This window comes from Rattus norvegicus, chromosome 11, assembly GCF_036323735.1.
Source record: "Rattus norvegicus strain BN/NHsdMcwi chromosome 11, GRCr8, whole genome shotgun sequence".
Classification (NCBI taxonomy): Eukaryota; Metazoa; Chordata; class Mammalia; order Rodentia; family Muridae; genus Rattus; species Rattus norvegicus.
In genome coordinates this window covers 44865892-44886116 of record NC_086029.1, presented here as the reverse complement: position 1 = coordinate 44886116, position 20225 = coordinate 44865892, and the positions used below count along the sequence as shown (strand labels likewise).

Genomic DNA, 20225 nt, shown 5'->3' with positions numbered 1-20225 from the left:
TTCTATCTAAGCTCCACCCCACAGTTACCTAGCAACAGCCAGGTAAGCTCACCCCACCTTTACCTAGCAACAGCCAGGTGTGGCTGACTCACTATAAAAAGGGGCTGCTTGCCCCCTCCTCTCTCTCTTGCTCTCTTGCTTCTCACTTTCCTTTACCTTCCGGCCTTCACTCTCTCCATGTGCTCATGGCTGGCCTCTCTCTCTCTCTCTCTCTCTCTTTCTCTCTCTCTCTTCTGCCTTTCTCTGCCTCTACTACCTTCTCATCTCCCCTGTGGTTGGTCCCTCAGGAGGAAGGGATGTCTCAGCATGGGCTGGCAGAGGCACCCCCTTTCCCCACCCACATCTCACCACACCTCCATAGAACATATCCCCCCTCTCTTTATCTTTTTATAAGCACATCAATCCTGGGTCTTTTGTGCTTCCAAAGAAAATTTGATATCATTTTTTAAATTTCTATGAAAGAATATTTTCAAATTCTTTTTATTAAAGCAGTATTATCCTGATGCCAAAAACCAAAGACCCAACAAGAAAATGAAATTGTAGAAGTCATTCTGATAAACATAGATGCAAAAGTTCTCAATAAAATACTTGCACACTGAGCTCTTGAACATAGTCCTTCTGAGAAGGACCCACCCACATTAAATCAATATGAAGTAATAATTTATATAGACAGACCCACAGTGTCCACTGAGAGGTAACAATTCAAACATCTCCCAAGTACCAAATTCCCAGTTCCTGATGGTTCAGTACAGACTCTACCAGTCCTTCAAAGAGCTCACATCGACACTTTTCAGACTGTTCTCCATGGTAGCAAAAGAAGAAACATTTCAAATCCACATATTCTTCAGGCAAAATCAGTAAATGCCGTGGTTAATCTACATTGTCGACTTGCCTAAATTTAGAATCCCTTAGAGACACCTCTAGGGGCTTCTGAGAGGGAGTTTCTGGCTTAACATAAGAGGAAAGACCCACCCAGCATCTCAGGAGCTTGAACACCAAGCTGGAGAGAGAGAGAGAGAGAGAGAGAGAGAGAGAGAGAGAGAGAGAGAGAGAGAGAAGCACTCATCTCTACCAGCTTCCAGTCTGTAAATACAGTGTAATTAGCCCCCCACGTTCCTTCCACCACGTCTTCTACACAGGATGGACCACATCTGTTCAAACTGTGAACCAAAACGAATCCTTCCTCCCTTACCTTGCTTGTGGTCAGAAACCTTAACCCAATGAGCAAAGGACAAAACGAGAGCTGTAAATGAGTCAGTGGAGGATTAATTTCCCCAGAAATTAAATTTCCCTAGAATTTCCTATACAGCCCCTACAAATTATAAAAAATACAACAAAGGATGAATGAGCCAATAGAAAAGTAGGCTCAAACATGGGCAGGCTGCAGCCCTAACATGGCTCTTAAACATAGGAAAATATGCTCAGTGCCAATCATTAGAAGTATATATACATATACACATACACATACATACACACACATACATACATACACATACACACAAACACATACACATACATATAATATGCAACATATACATACACATATACACATACACATACATATACATGCGTGGTTTTTTTTTTAAACGAAACTCCAGAACTTTGGAAAGCACCCTTTCTGTCCCGTGTGGAACTGAGGTACTCTCGTACAATGCCACTGAGGATCTGGTTGGGCATCTCCTGCAGAGGGTAGAGCGTGACAACTGTCCCACAGAGATGCATTTGCCCTTTGACTCACCAGTTACCCTGCGCAAAAACAAAATCCTGGACCTTGTGAAGAAGGGCAGAGCGATCCACAGAGGCAGAGGTTAAACACAACAGGGACCATGCACACTTGTAGGGAACTGCCTGGGCACGTGCATGCTGGAGAGTAAAGAAAATACAATAAAAGAATGTAAAAATGCTTCCCCTGCTGTATGAAAAGGTGTCCCACGTTACAGCTAACTGGGCTGTAACCTACAGTTAAGTGGGATCGCTGTATTGTGTAATACCCATCAAGCAAAAAAAGCCGGGAGAGTGAGAATAATGTCTATGTTACTTGTATGTTAAATTTTTTTAAAAAAAGAACTCTCAGTATATCAACCTCTCTGAGGTACAGGCAAAACAGGGCAGATGTGGTTCCCTAGGCAGAGCAAAGCCTCTCACCCAGGAGTAGTACGGTTTCCGATGTGCACAAAAGGAGGGCAGTGTTGTCTTGGATTCACAGGGCCTCCGGTGGGCTTAGCTGAGTCCCTGCAGGACACAGGACTTGCTCAGGCCTGTCTGCTGAAGTCAAAGATTATTCCAGAACCTGAAGTCCAAGGCTGGGAGGGAGTCCCAATTCCCAAAATGAAAACACAATTACTCAGAGGCAGTGGGGAGGGGTGGGGGCCTTTCATGCACCCTAGAGGGGATGAGTGGAACCCGGGCCCACCAGCCTGGGTGGCCAAGCTTTATGGGAATTTCCAGTTGGCTTCTAACGTATCTATCTGTGAGCACCCTCCCTGCCTGGCAGAGCTGAGAGGGTTTAGGATGACCTGACCAAGGAAGACCAGAGACCTGAAGGAAGCTGGCTCCTGACTAGAAGATGGCTGTGGTCAGGCCCTAGCCCTACATTCTTGACTGACCCTATGACAGAAGTGAGCCTGCAGCCTGGATGCCAGAGTCTGGTTTTGTTTTAACTCCCCAGGGGAAGGCATTCCCTACTGCAACCAATACATCTTCAATGGGCCTTTTTATGACCCTGTGGCTAGAGGGCCATATACAGCAGCCCCTGCTATGAGCAGGCAACTCAGGACACAACACTGGCCACAGGCAGTTCTGGGTCTCAGCAGAGAAGCCCTTATTTAGCCACAGTGTGCTGCCCACTCCCTCCACCTGAGCCGCCTGTCTGCACACAAGCCTTGGGCGGCGCCTGTGATCCCATCACACCCTGAAGCATCCCAGAGACTCACAAACTCTAGAATTCCTTCTACTTTCAAGGCGGCTCCACAAAGAGAGGCCAGTGATAAACCAGTGTATCCTGGTCCCTCCTTGTTTTTTGCCTCCTTGAAGCAACTGCTCTGTCAGAGACCCTCACATTTCCAGAGCCTCCAGCACAGGGATTTTTAACCCTCCTGGTACCAGGATTCCAGTTTCCCCTTCTCCCACCCTGAGATTCCAAAGAGAAACCCAAGCATCTTGGGTGTGTTGTCTCAATAGTCTGACAGCCAAAGCAAAGGTTTAAGGTGTCTCTTTTGTATACGTTCATTCTCGCCAGGACTAGGACCAGTACACTTACACCTTTCTAGCAACAGCACAGATCTTGTTTCACCAACTGGAAGGACCACGGCCCCACCTCAGACCCATTGGTCAGCATACATTCCACTCCTGAAATGTTCCTCCCCTTGAGATCTGTGGGACACACCACCATACCTACTTATTGGATGTAGTGGTTAATTTTAGTTATCAGCTCATAGTTCCTATGAGAAATGTTCTAAATCTGGTTGGCCTGTGGGCATGGGTCTGGGGAGTGTTCTGATTATTGATTGATGAAGGAAGACACAGCCCACAGTGGGTGGCACCATTCTCTAGGCAGGGGTCCTGACTACATAAGACAGGGGAAAGTTAAAGGAAGCAAGGATCCACCCATTTACCCTCTCTCTCTCCTCTGAACTGTGGATGTAGGATTTTAAGTTTCTACCCTGATTTTTATTTCCCTCCAATGAAGGACTATAACCTGTAAGTCAATTAACCCCTTTCTCCACTAAGTTGATTTTGGTCAGGATGTTTTATCATAGCAAGAAAAGGAAACTAAAACACTGGGTCTCTACTCAAAGACCACCTTCCTCACAAAGCTTTCCTCGCCACACTAATGAAAAACAGTTTCTCATTCTCCCATGTTCTCCTTCCATTTTTTTTCTTTTTCTTTTTTTTTTTTTTTTTTTTTTTTTTTTTTTTTTTTTTTTGGAGCTGAGGACCGAACTCAGGGCCTTGCGCTTGCTAGGCGAGTGCTCTACCACTGAGCCAAATCCCCAACCCCTCTCCTTCCATTTTCATTCTTTGTTTTTCCCCACCTTTCTGACCCTGCCTTAAAACAATATACATTTCCATCTCCTCCAATGAGAATGTGAGTTTCCTAGATGGTAAGGGCTTTTGTATTGAGGAACATTGCCTGACTCCTGGGAGCTTAACACATATGTATCCGACACAAAAAAACAAATGCCGATTGAGTAATTTTATTGTAGCTCTTGCTTTAATTGACCAAAATGGTGCCCCTTTCCCATTGTTTGTGTGAGTAAAATTCCCCTCCACCTATTTCTTTACACTGCCAAAGAGGGAGGATTATTTGTTTTTAGTTTTACACATGAATCTGGTTTGTAAATGAAGCAGGAATAAAAGCAATCTGACGCCAAAGATGTGGAAACCAAGATTCAGAGAAGTGAGGTCCCCCAGCCTTTCACTGGATCACCATGGGAACCAAAGAGGTGAGGTCCCCCAGCCCTTCCCTAGGTCACCAGGGGAACCAAAGAGGTGAGGTCTCCAGCCTTTCACTGGCTCACTGTGGGAACCAGAGGGCCTAAGTCTCTCCCTGGGCTTGATTTTGTTACTGAAGTAGGGCTAACAAAGGGAAGATTGACAAGGGAAAATGAAAGAGAGTTATCTCATCAGAGTTTTACAGGACACAAGAAAAGCAACTTAAGGGAAAAAGGGTTTGCTTTGGCTTAGAGTTGCAGAGTCAGGGTTAAGTCCATCAGAGCATGGAAGACACTGCAACTGGGCAAGAAGCCGTCTAGCCACACTGCCTCCTGCTCAGGAAGCAGAGAGAGAGCAGGAAGTGGGGCGGGGCTAGAAAAGCTAAAACTCGAAGACACCGCTGCTCACTTGGTCCCTCCAGCAAGGCTCCACCTGCAGGAGGGTCCACAACCTTGCCAAACCACTGCATGAGTAGGGTCAGGTGTTCAAACAGGAATGCAAGAAAATCTGTATTTTTGAGCTCAGTCTTGTCAACCTAGGATAAAGGCTAAGAGCAAAGCGTATTACACCTGCTGGGGGTCGAGCCTGGTCATATCCAGGAAGAAGACCCAAGCGGTTGTGACGATGCCTGACACTCTGCAAAGTGGCCTCTGGATTTATGACTTAGAGCCTGAGTTGACTGTCACACAACTTATTGGAATTGTGAATGGAGCCGGAGGAAGTTAAGGCTTTTAAGAAGGCTGGGCGCAGGTAACCTAGTGCACGGAAGGCCAGATGGGGTTCGCAGTGTTCCAAAGCTCAAATGGAATCCAGACCAGGCACCCTTGCAGCCCAATTCAAAAGTTCTGCTGTGGGCCCCTCTGAGACGATGGCTGCCGACTTCATTTTATTTTTCTTTGATCCTCTCACTGAAAAGCCATCATGCATGTAGAAATAGGATTCCCCACGGGATAAAACCTAATGAGGATTATTGAGGCCGGCCCCCTAGCATAGCTGTAGCCATTTTGTTCCAGGCCTGCCAGTTATTTCATATTGTTGCTGTGATATGCCTGCCAGTCACTGATGGAGAAAAATAACGACTCAGAGCAAGGTCATGCTGACCACATGCCCTGTTATGTTCTGTATGTTCTGAGGTTTGTTAATCTTAAGAAACTCCACAACTAGAAGCTGTGTCACCAAGGACCCATAGAGGTAAAGGTCAATATGAATTATTAAGTCTAAAATGGTTTGAGTCAAGGCCGACGGCCAAGCACCTGTGTGAGAGCTCACTGTGGCGTTTGTGATGTTAGCCTTTATAAGCTGCCCCTGAGAAATGTCCCGCACACAGCTTTGAGCTGTTGTCCTGATCGATCGGTCTTGGGGTGTGCGTTCAACAAACCATCCCTGTCTGACTGAGATCGATGTTCCTGTGGTTTGTAGGGCGACCTCTAGACCCCCAACAAGATGGACCCAGGGCACAGCAAGATCGATCCCGACTCTTCCTGCCCATCTAGGAACCGTGTGAACCCTCCGGAATGAGATGGTAGGATCCATTCTCAGACACGGAGAATTATGGCTAGCTTTTACCAGAACAGATGGGAGTACGGTTGGATTTGTATTTCTAGATTTTATCGCTGCCTTTGGTGGTGGGGAGGGAACTGGGGTTCTAGTTTCTATGTTGCCACGGAGAGGAAAGGGAGGCAGAGAAAGACGCACAGGGAGATCCAAGGACTGAGGCCTCTCATGCCACGCAGCATGACATCAACAGCGCCCCAGCCTGCTGAAGCACCTGCCGTTGCCCTAGTTCCCAGTAGCTTTTCTGAGCTGTGGTCCCTACCTCGGAGCTTTAGGGTTCTTTGTGGGTTTCTATCTCTCCCTCCTCTGTCGATCCGTTCTCCCTGAGATGCTTTACTCCTAGAAGCAACACCCCTGTGTATTTATTTACCTCCTTGCTTCTCTCTCCCACCTCTTATATGGATGGCTGTCACTGTCCTCTGTCCCTGTACCATATTCCAGGAAGAAATCACTGTTCTTCCAGGAAGAAACCACTGCTTTTCCCTTTTGGTGGTAGCTTCTGCAACAAAGGTTTCTGCTTTCCCGGTTATCTCCCGGTTCCAAGGGCAGAAACAGGTCCGGAAGCTCTGGTTGACACAATTCATGCAGAGTTAACTTGGTCACAGAGCCCTAGGGTTCTGGCACCTCCCCCTTCCTCCCATGGCAAGTTTCCAGTCTCCTCTGCCCACAGGCAGCACCCCCTCCTCTCTCTGGACAAATCAGCACGACCCTTCTTAGTGGAATTTTCTGTGCCTATCTGAATCACGAGACTATCGCACTAGGTCAGTCATTTGTAAGGGACTCTTCACTGTTGTCCCACATCATTGATAATTCGACCCTTCTCTCTCTAGACTCCACTGTTGTCCCCGGGTGGGCGGATCAAAGAAAACAACCTGTTCTTTATCCCTACTACATACAGTGTCCCACCCAGGAGTTTGGGGCTAGTGCAGGAGGAGACAGCCGCGGACAGGATTTATAGTGTAAGTGTGCAAAGTGAGAACCGGCGTTTGTAATATACACAAGGAGAAAGCCACCACCGTCCCCACCCACTCCGCAGCGACACACACCACCGCTGTCTCGAGAATATTTGTTCACAAAGCTGCTGTCCTAGAGGTGGAAGACAGCACAGTTCGGGTCCTAAATCAATAATCAGGCCAGGCTGGGCGGGAGCCAGGCGATCTGAGCCCAATGCTCCTCAGGGGTTGCAGCGGAGAGCATGGAATTTTCCACCGGTGGGCAGACCCGCACAGCCGCATCCCATTGGCGGAGCGAGGTGGCGTCGCTGTGAGGATGCGGAGGTGAGCTCAGCCACGCACAGTGGGCTCCGCAGAGGGCGGAGCCGGGAGGGAGGCAGGAGTGGGATAGCTGGTCCCCAGCCCTCGGGCTCTGCAGCCAGACTTGGGTGTGGGGATGGGGATAGACGACCCTCCCCATTGTTCAAGGCCCAACCCTCCTCCCTCTGTCCGGACCCCAGACCCCTGCTCCCTCTTCCTGGCCCTTATTTAACCCGTTAAGCTCTGTGCCACCAATAGATAGATTCTGGATCAGACCACAGACTGAAGTGGGAACCCACCCCAGGTCCACCATGCAGAAAAGAGGCGGAGGATGCTGGAGACAGTAAGTGGTCTTTTTGCTTCTGTTGAACGAGAGAAATCCCCACAAAGACTGTAAAATATGTGCAAGATAGGAGACACAGTGTCCAATCAACTCGCTCGAGCACATGGGGCATACTTAAAGGAATCTGTGGGGGAGCCAGGCCTGCTACAGTTGTTAAAGCACCCCCCCCCCCAGCCCGGTTTTGATTCTTAAGGCTTCCTGTGAGTAGTGAAATCCACCTTAGTGGCTTCCTTCGGCTAGCTGGAAATGTTTGCTGAGTGAATGAATGGATTCTGTGACAGCCTGGGAAGCCCTGGCTCATCAGGTTTACTCATTTGTCATGTGACCTTGCCTTTTGCTTAAAAAACAAAACAAAACAAAAACAAAAACAAACAAACAAAAAAACAAGGCTAATAGGTTGCTCGGAAAAGTTTAGAGAACTATTCTCTGAACCAACAATACCATTCTTAGGTACTAGAACGCTGCGGCAGAACAATCTACAGTAAACCCCACCCCCGTGTCCATGACCGGAGGGTGGGTAAACAGAGTGGATTCCCATACACTGGGGAAGTTCTCAGCGGTGGACAGGAAGGGCATGCTGACTGACGTGTGTCAAGCTGACCCGGAAAACCATGCCAGGTGGAATAGGCAGAGCTAGATGGCACGCACTGATGTATGCAGGCGGAGTCTGTAAAGACAGCACAGCCTGGGTTACTGAAGGGGGGCGGGGTGCTGGGCAACCCCCTGATTCGTGGAAGCATGAAGTACTGTCACTGGACTCTGTAAAACGCTTCATTTTATGTTGTGAGGATTTCTTCTTAATAAAACAAATTTGTGGGGCTGGGGATTTAGCTCAGTGGTAGAGCGCTTGCCTAGCAAGCGGAAGGCCCTGGGTTCGGTCCTCAGCTCCGGAAAACAAAACAACAACAACAACAAAAAAAAAACCAAATTCGTGGGGCTGGGGATTTAGCTCAGTGGTAGAGCGCATACCTAGGAAGAGCAAGGCCCTGGGTTCGGTCCCCAGCTCAAAGAACCCAAAAAAAAAAAAAAAAAAAAAAAAATTCGTTCGCATCTCGGCCTTTTGGCTAAGATCAAGTTCTTATCAGTTTAATATCTGATACGTCCCATATCTGAGGACAATATATTAAATGGATTTTTGGAATTAGGAGTTGGAATAGGAGCTTGCTCCGTACACTCCATGCATCGACCTGGTATTGCAGTACCTCCAGGAACGGTGCACCCCCTCTGGGGAATAAAAAAAAATTGTCCCTTTAAATTCCCCCCCCCCGGGAGGGCGCATGTGATCGAGCATGTGTGGGTGCATGTGTGTAGTGGCTGGAGGTTGACATTGGGAATCCTCATTTGCTTTATGACTCTATCCCTTTCCGCATCGAGGCAGGGTCTCCACCTAACCAGAGCTCCCCACATGCCAGTCCTGCTTGCCAGCTTCCGCTAGGGATCTTCCGCCTCCACCTGCCTGGGCTGCAATTCCAAGTAGATCACCATGCCACCTGGGATCAGCAAGGGCTTCTAGGGATCTGAACTATGGTCCTGGAGCTTACAATGTCTATCACAGCCAAGCTTACCTCCCCAGCAGTGAAAACAATTGTTAATAAAACTAGTAACAAAATTGCCTGCCTGAAGATGAAATAGAACCGCCTATTATAAAAACGTTCAGCAAGTTAAAAGCCTGCATTCTAACTTCCTCCACATTATTTTCTAGTGGGATAGGGTTGCTCTAACCCCAGTCCCTGCACTACTTCCCAGTGTTCTGCGGGGCTTTGAGGCACCATGGAAACCATAGGAAGCTGTGGATCACAGGATGGAGTCTTTAAAATTAAAATGCCGGATCCTTAGATCTAGGGCAGGCGCTTGGTCTAGGAGTGAACCCACCAGGATGCAGGGGCCAGAGGGATCTCAAGCCAAGGTTTTGCAGAAGTCCATTTTTCTCACATAACCAGTGGGGGATGATGGAGGGAAAAAAAAAACCAACAAACAAAAACGAAAAACTATTGAGTAAGCCAATGCGCCTGTGAGCCTGGGGAGGAACCCGTGCTCAGCAAAGCATCAACTGCACAGAAGAGGAGGAGATGGGTGACTGTGTTGTGGCTGGAGGGACAGGGACAGGGGAATGCTGTCCCAGAGGGCAGGGGTGGTAAAGACAAATGGTTTGAAGGAATAGCCTGGTAATAGAGCAAGCAGGAGCTGCCCCCCAGGTCACTATCCCAAGAGACGAGTGGTTCAAAACTGGGGGTGACGCTGACATTTGTGACACAAACACACACACACACACACACACACACACACACACACACACACCATTCTTTTATCCTGACGGTGGAAGGAGTTTTGTCCCTTGTGATGGGAAAGTTAGCAAGCGAAGCTCTGGAGGCCTCATCCGCCGTGCCAAGGCAGTGGCGTCCTTAAAGAAAACCAAGAATGAGCTCAGCTCTTGATGTAGAAACCCTCCTCACAGGTGTCCTCTGCCCCCTCTGCAGACTCCTCCCTGCCTGAAGTGAGAATCATCTGGGAGAGTGAGCCTCCTGCTAATCAGCTCCAGGCTGCAGATCAGCCCTTAGCAGCAATCAGGAGTGAGAAGTTAACAGGATGGGCACTTCATGTTTCCCATCCAGACCATCCTCATCCTTCGTAGTATCCGCCACCATCTAACCGCCCCATGGACTTTGCTGGACCTGCCCCAATTTGCCTTCTCATGGTGTGCTAGCATGAGAACTGAGGGGTGCACCAGTCGGACGGTCTGTGGTACAACCCCCTCCTCCCGCATGATCAGCTTGTGTCCCCAAAGTTAGCTGCCACCAGCCACAGAGTGGAGAGCCCAGTGAGCAGGCACTCCTGGGCAAAGTGCTCACTAAAACCCCCCGGGGGGGAGGGAAAAGTGGTTTGGCAGGTAGGTATCCTCAGACTTCAGACTCTTGAGTTTTCCAAACATTCTCCGTGCCACTAGACAGAAGAACTGGTAAAATTAAGCCAGCCTAAACTCCAGGACAACAAACAAAAACAAAACATATATCTGTCCAGTATAAATGCAGTCCCACACCACCTGCCATGAGCTGGTTAAATCTGAGGACCGGAACCTGCAGATATGAAGGCCTGACTGTGCAGATGCTGGGATTCCATAGATCGGGCACAGAGAAGAAATGCCCTTTATTGAACCAGTCTGGTACCACAAATCTACGTGAGTCACCTGTCCCTTGGAGGAAGTCACAGCCGCTCTAAAGGAGATAGAAATGGCTGATGCCCTCCAAGGACAGCACGCCATAACACCAGAAATGGGGGTGGGGGGCATTTTAATATAAAAAATGGAACCACTGTGCTAGATTCCATTAGTGAGCACTTTGCTTTAACAAAATCATGAGTGTGTCTTTTCTCATACAAAGGGACAATTTCAAGGATCATTTTCAAATCATTTCTATAGCTGCACTAAATTCTGGAACCATGTGAAGGTGTCAGGGCATCCCTACAAAGAAGATTGCATTGCAGGGTAGAGAGGTGACTGAGTCTTCATCCTCCAGCTACCCCAGGATAGCCTTGCAGAGTGGAGAGAGCACACAGGGGATACTCCAGGATAGCCCAGTGAGTGAGCCCAGGAGAGCCTGGGAGACTGATACGAAGCAGGGGGTGGGGAGGGTGTCCTCTCTGAGACATAATTTGAAACCCTATGAATTTTAAATGCTGTATAGTATTTCATCCTGTCTATAAGTGATAATTTATTAATAATCAAGTTGGGTTGTGTATGGGTCAGGAGCAGTGCTCGGCTACAAATATCAAGTTCCTAAAAGACAGAGACTTAAAACAATGGTGATTTCACTCTCTAATAGGAGGAGATGCCGGGGAGGAAGCAGCGCTGACAATGGGGTCAGAAAGATGCTGTTGAGTCTCCCCTAAAGCATCTTCCTGTGTCCTCTCTGATGCTTTGCTGGTATCCCTTTGCCCGCTCCCAGCCTGCCAAGAATCCAGAAAACAGGTTTAGCCAAGGGCTTCCTCCCTCCGACTGCAAACTCGAGGATTTGTGAATAAAGGAAAGAGGGTAGAAAGTGCTAACTGGTCACCATGAAGTCCTCTCACCAAATCTTAAAGCTTTCAGCATCCTACGGTCCTTCCAACATCAAGTCTTCTGAAGACAAGTGCACCTTTAGAGTGCTGCAGTGTCCCAAGGCTCTCAAATGAGTGTCCCTTTAGTAATGCAGGTGTGGAGAGTGGGGGGCAAGAGTGCTGAGAGACAAAAGGGAAACTAGTGGAGAAGGGGGTCTCTGGGGTGAGCTGGAGACCTGGGACAAGGGAGACTCCCAGGAGACTATGGAGATGACCCTAGCTGAGACTCCTAGCCCCGGGGGACCTAGAGACTTAGATGGGCACCTCAAGTAGCCAGGCAGGTCTTCCAGTGGAGGGACGGGAACACCAACCATCACAGGGTTTTCCTGCCTACAAAATGTTCAGGGATAAAGACAGAACAGAGACTGAGGGAATGGCCAGCCAGTGACTGGCCCCACTTGAGACCTATCCCATGGGAGAGAGCCAACCCCTGATGCTGTTAATGATGCTGTGCTATGCTTGTAGATGGGAGTCTAGCATAACTGTCATCTGAGAGACTTCATCCAGCAGCTGATGGAAACTGATGCCGAGACCCGCAGCCAGACATTAGGCAGAGTTCCGGGCGTCCCGTGGAAAAGTGGGAGGATTGAGAGAGCCAGAGGGGTCAGGACAGCACAAGAAAACCTACAGAGACAACTAATCCGAGCCAATGGGGGCTCACAGAGACTGAGCCGCCATGAAACTGACCTAGTCCTCTACACATATGTAACAAATATGCGGCTTGGTCTTCATGTGCGTCCCCTAACAAGTGGAGCAGGGGCTGACTCTGTTGCCTGCCTTCCGATCCCTTTGCCCTAGTTGGGCTGCCTTGTCTAGACTCAGTGGGAGAGGATGCGCCACAGCCAGTTGATACCCATGAGGAGGCCTCCCTTCTCAGAGGAGAAGAGGAATGGGGAGTTGGGGGAGGGGGCTGTGCTCAGGATGCAAAGTGAATAAGAAATAAAACAGAAAGCAACACACTCCATCCAGCCTCGCCTGCAGTAACCAGTGAACAGGATCCTGGGGGCAAGCACACTGCCGTGGAAACTTCTTATCTCAGGCTGGGCTACTAAATAAGCAAAGTTTTCATGACTTCCTTTAACGGTTTAACATTATGTTTAAATATTTGGCTTGCAGCAGTATGATGTGCGTGTCCTGGAGCCATGCTAAGAGACTGCTACGGTGCAGACTCTGATGCGGCAGTTCTGGGAAAGAAGCTCTTGGACGATGCGGGAGCTGAAGGCCTGCCTGCTGCAGGTCCACAACTGCAGGTCCACACACTGTAGGTCTGCATGCTGCAGGTCCACACACTGCAGGTCTGCATACTGCAGGTCCACAACTGCAGGTCCACACACTGCAGGTCTGCATGCTTCCGGTCCACACACTGTAGGTCCACACACTGCAGTTCTGCATGCTGCAGGTCCACACACTGCAGGTCCACACACTGCAGGTCTGCATGCTGCAGGTCCACAACTGCAGGTCTGCATGCTGCAGGTCCACACACTGCAGGTCCACACACTGCAGGTCTGCATGCTTCCGGTCCACACACTGTAGGTCCACACACTGTAGGTCTGCATGCTGCAGGTTCACACACTGCAGGTCTGCATGCTACAGGTCTACACACTGCAGGTCTGCATGCTGCAGGTCCACAACTGCAGGACCACATGCTGGGTAGAGTAGTTTCTGGGCACTGCTGGTCCAGGTATAGACCTCTTGGCTTCCATTCTAGCACCATCTCTGTAGCATGCTGCCAAGCTGCTTACCATGACAATAATGGACTGAACCTCTGAACTGTAAGCCAGCACCAGTTAAACGCTTTCCTTTATAAGAGTTGCTGTTGTCATGGTGTCTCTTCACAGCTTTAGAAACCCTAAGACACCGACTAAGATATAAAGCAAGGCCTTTATCTCCTGAGCTATTGCCCCAAGTGTATATATATATATATCTTCTGTCAAATGAGATACGGTGGTACAGGCTTGCAATCCCAGGACCTGGAACTACAGAGGCAGGAGAACCACAAGTTCAAGGTCGCTTTCAGCCACAACATGAGTTTAAAACCAGCCTGCCTCAAAAATTCTAAGACACTGTCTCAAAAGATAGACAAAACAAATAATTAGACAAATGAGTGGCTAATCGATAACTGCCCATGGCACATGTCCTCAGTTCTCTTCTCCAGGGAAGAGCTTTTAGTGCTTTGTAACTGCATAACAACACAGTTTGTCCCTCTAAGCTCCAGTTTTCTGAGCTGTTTTAATACTGACCTGGAACTACAGCAGCCTGTGTTCCCTGGACTGCGATCTCTAAGTTCCCAAACAACGTCTTCTTCTCACCATGGGAGATTCTGAGTTTGGGTTGATAGAGGGAGGTCTCCGAATGAACAAAGGACAGCAGGCAGTTCCTAGGGTGCCTGTGCACAGGGTGCATCTTCTGGCTGGTGAGAAGGCCAGAAGTAAACACTGGCCTGTAAGGCTGGGCATGAGAGAGCCCGGTGCAGTGGTGAGAATCTGTAATCCCAGCACTGCCATGAGATGGGAAGCAGCTAGTCATGGGCTGAGACATGTGTGCCTCCACACACGATCACACGTAGATACACATAGACACACACAGTCACACATAGACACACACAAGCTGCATGTGAAGTAATCATTATAATGTGATAAAATAAGAAAATTATCTCTCCTGTCCTTTTGTAATGGACCACCAAAGAAAGGACATTTTTGTTTGGTTCAAGAAAGATGTTGTTTATAGGGTTTAGAAAGGCCCCAAAAGTAAATTAAGAACTTAAAAAGGGGCAGGGGACTGGAGAGATGGCTCAGTGGTTAAGAGCACTAACTGCTCTTCCAGAGGTCCTGAGTTCAAATCCCAGCACCCACATGGTGGCTCACAACCATCTGTAATGAGATCTGTTGCCCTCTTCTGGTATGTCTGAAGACAGCTTTTTAAAAAAGCAAGCCTTATTAAGTTGCCAGGTTGGCCTCAAACTTGCAATCCTCCAGCCTCAGCCTCCAGAGTTACTGGAATGACAAGGCCAGACTGTGGGTGGTGAAAGATTGAGGAGCAGATTAGGTGCTGAGGTCATCAGGCCAACCACTCGTGCAGCTACATACCTGACATGGCCTGTCAGGCACCCGGGGTGAGGGGTCAACACAGAAGATAGGAGTTCGTGTGTGTGCACAGGCACATGTGCCTGCCTATGGGCTTAGCTTATGACATCTGTTGCCCTAACAATAGAGCCAGCAACAGTGAATTCCCATCTCCCAGGGAATAATAATCTGTCCGATGTAGCTCCTTTCTCATACCTATAAATGCCACAGAGTCAGCCACAGTGACAGACAGATAGCCCAAAGCCTCTACAAACCTAGCCAGAGAATAGTTTTCATTTCTACAGTTCAGTGGCTCCCAATCCTGGCTGCATCTTCAAAGCGCCTCCCTGGGAAGATCTCTAGGATGCTCTGTAATCCCCATCCCCCCTGGGGAGGCCGTGCGGCCAGAAACTCCAGCTGCTACTGAACGGCATCTGACACCACTGATACCCAGCAACCAAGGCTTCTGCGGGGGAGGCGACCTCAGCGAGAAGCAGGCAACAAGAGCCCGGTTTGCCCCTTAGCAAGTAATTAAGCCTAAGCTGCCACAATATTGATACCCATCTCAAAGGCCAGAGGGAATGAAAAGAGCTCTGGGCTCATTGTCTCTCCCCAGAGCAGATGCCTCACTAAGTTCCATTTCCCTCCTCAAGCAGCAAGTCCATTGTCCAGCATGTGGAGCTGGTCTGGCCTGTAAGTGGGTGGGCTGGGGATAAAGCCATCTCTTGTCCAACCCTGCTTACAAAACCTCAGTCAACCAGCAGGGACTGAAGAGCGAGGTTTCAACGTGAGGCTGTTAGAGAGGGCGCGGCTCCTGGCTTCAGGCAGATGGCGTTGAGACTTGCTTTTAAAGTGGAAAATGGTATTTTCTTCATTCTTGCTCACAAGTGACCGGCTCACGGTGTGGAGCCACAAAAAATGTAACCCTTTGAAAAGGACGTTGTTCTGAGATTAAGGGGTTGGAAAAGGTAGAAGTCTGCCTTCTGAGTACAAGGATTATTCTAGGCACTTTGATATGATCATTAGACACTGTGAACATGTGTGAGAGCATCACCGTACCCAACAAGTGTGTGCAATTGCTAGGCATCAATTAAAAAAATTTAAAGGTGTGGTGGTTTGAATATGCTTGGAACAGGGAGTGCCACCGTTAGTCTGGCCTTGTTGGAGTGGGTGTGGCCTTGTTGGAGTGGGGTGTCGCCTTGGAGTGGGTGTGGTCTTGGAGTGGGTGTGGCCTTGTTGGAGTGGGTGTGGCCTTGTTGGAGTGGGTGTGGCCTTGGAGTGGGTGTCGCCTTGGAGTGGGTGTGGTCTTGGAGGGGGTGTGGCCTTGTTGGGTGTAGGTAAGACCCTCATCCTGGCTGCCTGGAAGCCAGTCTTCCGGCAGCCTTCAGATGAAGATGTAGAACTCTCAGCTCCTCCTATATCATGCCTGCCTGGACTCTGCCATGCTCCCACCTTAATAACAGACAGAACCTCTGAACCTGTAAACCAGCCCCAATTAAATGTTGTCCTTATAGAGTTGCCTTGGTCATGGTGTCTGTTCATAGCAATGGAAACCTAGCTGAAACAAAAAGACAAGAACATTTTCAGTTCCCTGGCCAAACTGAATCAAATCCGCTGAGGAGCCTGATCCTCAATTCTGTCTCCTGTTCCAGATCATTCACTCAAACCAAGGACTCCCTGCTGGGGACCTCCCGTCACACCTACCACTCCATCCAGTCCCAACCTTCCTCATCCACTATCAATCTGTTGGCTCCTGAAAACACAGAGGGAAGGTTGCCTGGCTCAACAGGAACTGTCTCCAAAGGCAGCCATTCCTGTCTCTATGGCTACAGGTGTTCCTACGCAAACGTCCAAAGTGGGAGGGCAGAAGACGGAGGAAGGCTGGAGAATTTGCACATCAGTCTTGTGGCTGTTGAAGCCCACCAAGAATTTCTCCTTTGTACCTCCTAGAAAGCGGCCAAAGACTCCGGGAGCCTCCTTCCTGATCTCTGAACATGATATGTGCGGGAGGAGATATGCAAACACGGTTTCACCAATCTTCCGCTCCCTTCCATGGAACAAAGCTGAGCACAGACAGGATGTGCTGTGGGTGCTAAGCAGATCGATTTTGTCTCCAGCATGCCAGAGTGTCCACTCGGAAGATGGTGGGGTGTGTATGTGCACTTGTGCGTGCGTGCGTGCGTGCATGTGCGTTTATTGTTTCTGAGCCCTAAGCCATGGCTGGGTCTTGCAAATTAGACTTAAAAGTAAATGGCTTGAGAAGCTTAGCAAAAGTCTTAACTTGTGGTATGGCCTTGGACTTTACATCAGCCAACACACACCGAGAGGTTTTCTGTGTATGTATAAAGAGGCATATGATAAGGGTGGAGAGCCTCATAAAATCACAGGGGCTAACGAGTCTTGAGAACTGCAGGCTGACGTCAGCAGTGAACATGGGGTCCAGCAAGCACATGATGTTGTTTTCAGGCTCAAAACAAACAAACAAAATCAGGCAGAGAAATATAGATAGTAGAATAAGAACTTCTGAGACAGTGACCAGAGCAAGGAGGAGGTTAGGCACTCCACAGTGGCATGCTCGAAGGGTTAGAACTTTTAGAAGCCACTTGCACAGGGCCAGCATTCCTTGTGTTTGCACATCATGGGCTATTCCTCCTTGTCCCACTTGCTACCTGTAGCCTTTTCTGGTTTTCCTCTCTGCCAACTGTTTTCTTTCATGTTAATTTCACAGTTTTCTTGCAAGATTTTTCTGGACCCCACACTCTACCCTGATCTCCTACCCAGTGAGGTGACAAGCAAAATGATGTCCTGTTGATCCAGGCAGGACAAAGCCATCCTGACCTCTCATGGCTGCATAGGTGTCTCTTCCAAGTCCCGTTACGGCACATGGGTGGTGAGAACAGTTCTTCTGGTAGCTAAAATGGCCCTGAAGAGCAGCACACAGTTGGGGAAAATTCTAGATGGCGTGGTAAGGAACGCAGTGGCTGGGCTAGACAGATAACACTGCAGAGACAACATAGCATGGTTCCGGGGAGTACGAGAGACTTGGGATTTGGCAAATCCTAAAATGTGGGCTGCCAGGTACTGCTGCCCCGTCTCCCCCTGCCCTCCCCCAACACAGTGCATTTTGGAGAAATTAAACCCGTATGTTTCTGATTTGCTGACATGTAAGGATCTTCCAAAAGTGGATTTTCAGGATTGGTTTGGACAGAAAGAAGCTACAGGAACCTGAATTATTGCTAATTTTTTCATTTTGAAACACAGACCCATGTGTTTATATAATCTGTGCTGTGGCTATGAAATCAAAGCCCAGTTTCATCCTACCCAAATACTTTGCCCTGGGTCTGCCAGACCCCAATACCTAAAGTCAATAGGGGCCAGCAACAGAAGAGAAACTGATTCAGTATCCGACCGAGAAACCCACCTTAAAAGCCTCACTCTCTTTTGTGCCCCTTTCTGCTGTCCTATGCCTAGGAAATGCCATGGCCCTATGGATTGGGGTGTAACTCATGGCCCGTCCATGCCTGACTCCATGGAAACTCTTGGCTGGGTAGATCGCTGATCAAGATAGCTCCCTTCAGAACCAGGGTTTCAGATTTTTGGATGCCCCCATCCCTCTCTTCCCTTCAGGGAACCATATGTAGCTTTTTCCCTTTGGGGTTCCCCAAGGTATCTCTGCTTCCCTAAACTCCTCCTGCTCAGAGGTGGCAGTTTTGGTCTAGGTGTGGACCCTCATGTCCCTGCCCTGGACCACGACTCTTACTTGGAGGTTCTTCAGTCCATCTCCATCCCCGAGTCAGGCCTGATGTATGGTCTGCAGACAGTAATTAGTCTTTTGATGACTGAGGCCATGAAGCACAAGAGAGAATGGGAAACCCTACAGAATATGCAGGTGCATTCTCTGCTGAGGCAGCTGGGTGACTCTGAGTGAAGCAGACTCTGCCTCCGCTTACCCCAGTACTACAACATGTCTTTCTTTTTTCCTGTCTTTCTGTCCAGGTAGCCCTTGCTGAGCTTTCCCTCCTCAGGAAGCAGAATCCTCCCAGAGGAGCTCAGGGGGCTTCTCTGCACTGTACCACCCCACACCTCACATCCCCATCTGGAGGGTGGCAGGAGGCAGGCACTGACATATGCATTATGACGACCTGAGCACAAGGTCACCTGTACAACCCTCCCTTCCTTCAGCCTGCTGTCACCTTGAGGTACCTACATTATGCTATTCCCAGAGCCCAGCAGCATGGAGGTGACACATCCGATATTTCGATCTAACACTGACCAGCTTCCTCAGCCCAAATGTCAGGCACCAGTCATTGTCACCGGGTGGCCCAGGACTATCGAGATACAAACTAGGAGTAATTAGCACGATATCAGACACTCTGAAACCAGATCCTACCTGGATGGGTTTGCCAAGGCTATTTGGACAAAGTACTTGGACAGGGCCACTTAAACAATAGGTATTTTAGTTTCAGTTCTGTAGGTCAGAAGTTGAGACCAAGATGATAGCAGGGTTGGACCAGAGGGACAATCTGTTCCAGGCTCCTTCCCTGGACCTCGGTGGTTTACTGGTGTTCTTTGGCCCCTAAAGGCATCACTGTTGTCAGCCTTCATGTTCCTATGGTTTTTCTCTGAGTCCTTATTCCCTCTGGTCATACTTGATAGGGACCACCCTAAGACCTCATCTTGCTTCGTCTATAGAGACCCCATTTCCAAATAAGATCTGTGATCATCAGTTTTAATTGTCAACTTGACACAATCTAGAATCTCTGGGAAAGAGAGCCTGACTTGGTGAGTGAATGTCTGGATTAGGTTTGTCTGTGAGAGATTGTCTTGATTATATTAACTGATGTGAGAAGATTCTGCCCACTGTGGGTGGCACCATTCCCTTGATTTGGATCTTGGACTGTTTACAAAATGGAGAAAATAGTAGTTAGGCATGTATGCGTTCTGTCTGTACTCTTGACTGGAGTTTCCCCTGTTTTGAAGTTCCTACTTTGGCCTCCCAACAGCCGTGGATGATGACAGGAGTTGTGAGGTAGAATAAACTCCTTATCTGCTAAGTTGCTTTGGTAAGGGGTTTTCACCCCAGGAACAGAAATGAGAGGACATAAGTCCTGTTCACAGGTGCCAGGGATTAATCCTATAACAACACTCTTCTGGTAAAGAAAGAGAAAAGGCTAACACCAGCATCCAGTAGCCATTTAGTAGATGTCCAAACTGGGGTGCCTTTTGAGAATGAGGGACCCCTAGTAACAATTCTGTGACTGCCACAGGCCTAAGCTAGGCAGTACCAGGCCCTGGGCTAGTGTCTGCGACTGCAGTGGCTCCCAGTCTTTCCCAGGCAAGGATGTGTTTTTAACCATGGCTGCAAATCCCTCTGTTTGTGTTCTCCAGGAGTTTGGTGTGTTTTCAAGGAAGCTACAGAGCAGCTAGGGATTAGCTGTATCCAGCTGGAGTAAACTTGCTGGTTCCAGTTACCAAACACAAGGCCAA

The 20225-nt window shown here is 48.8% G+C and overlaps 1 protein-coding gene and 1 pseudogene across 1 annotated transcript; both read left to right on the top strand.

Moving 5' to 3' along the window:
- The first annotated feature begins 4430 nt into the window (after window positions 1-4430).
- On the top strand, window positions 4431-18666 carry LOC103693540 (uncharacterized). The gene is made up of 5 exons (XM_039088754.1): window positions 4431-4491; window positions 6991-7265; window positions 7500-7584; window positions 16391-16739; window positions 18405-18666. The coding sequence occupies exons 1-5, from the start codon at window positions 4431-4433 to the stop codon at window positions 18664-18666; spliced, it is 1032 nt and encodes a 343-aa protein (XP_038944682.1).
- LOC120095786 (U2 spliceosomal RNA) lies at window positions 8629-8808 on the top strand (annotated as a pseudogene).
- Window positions 18667-20225: the final 1559 nt, after the last annotated feature.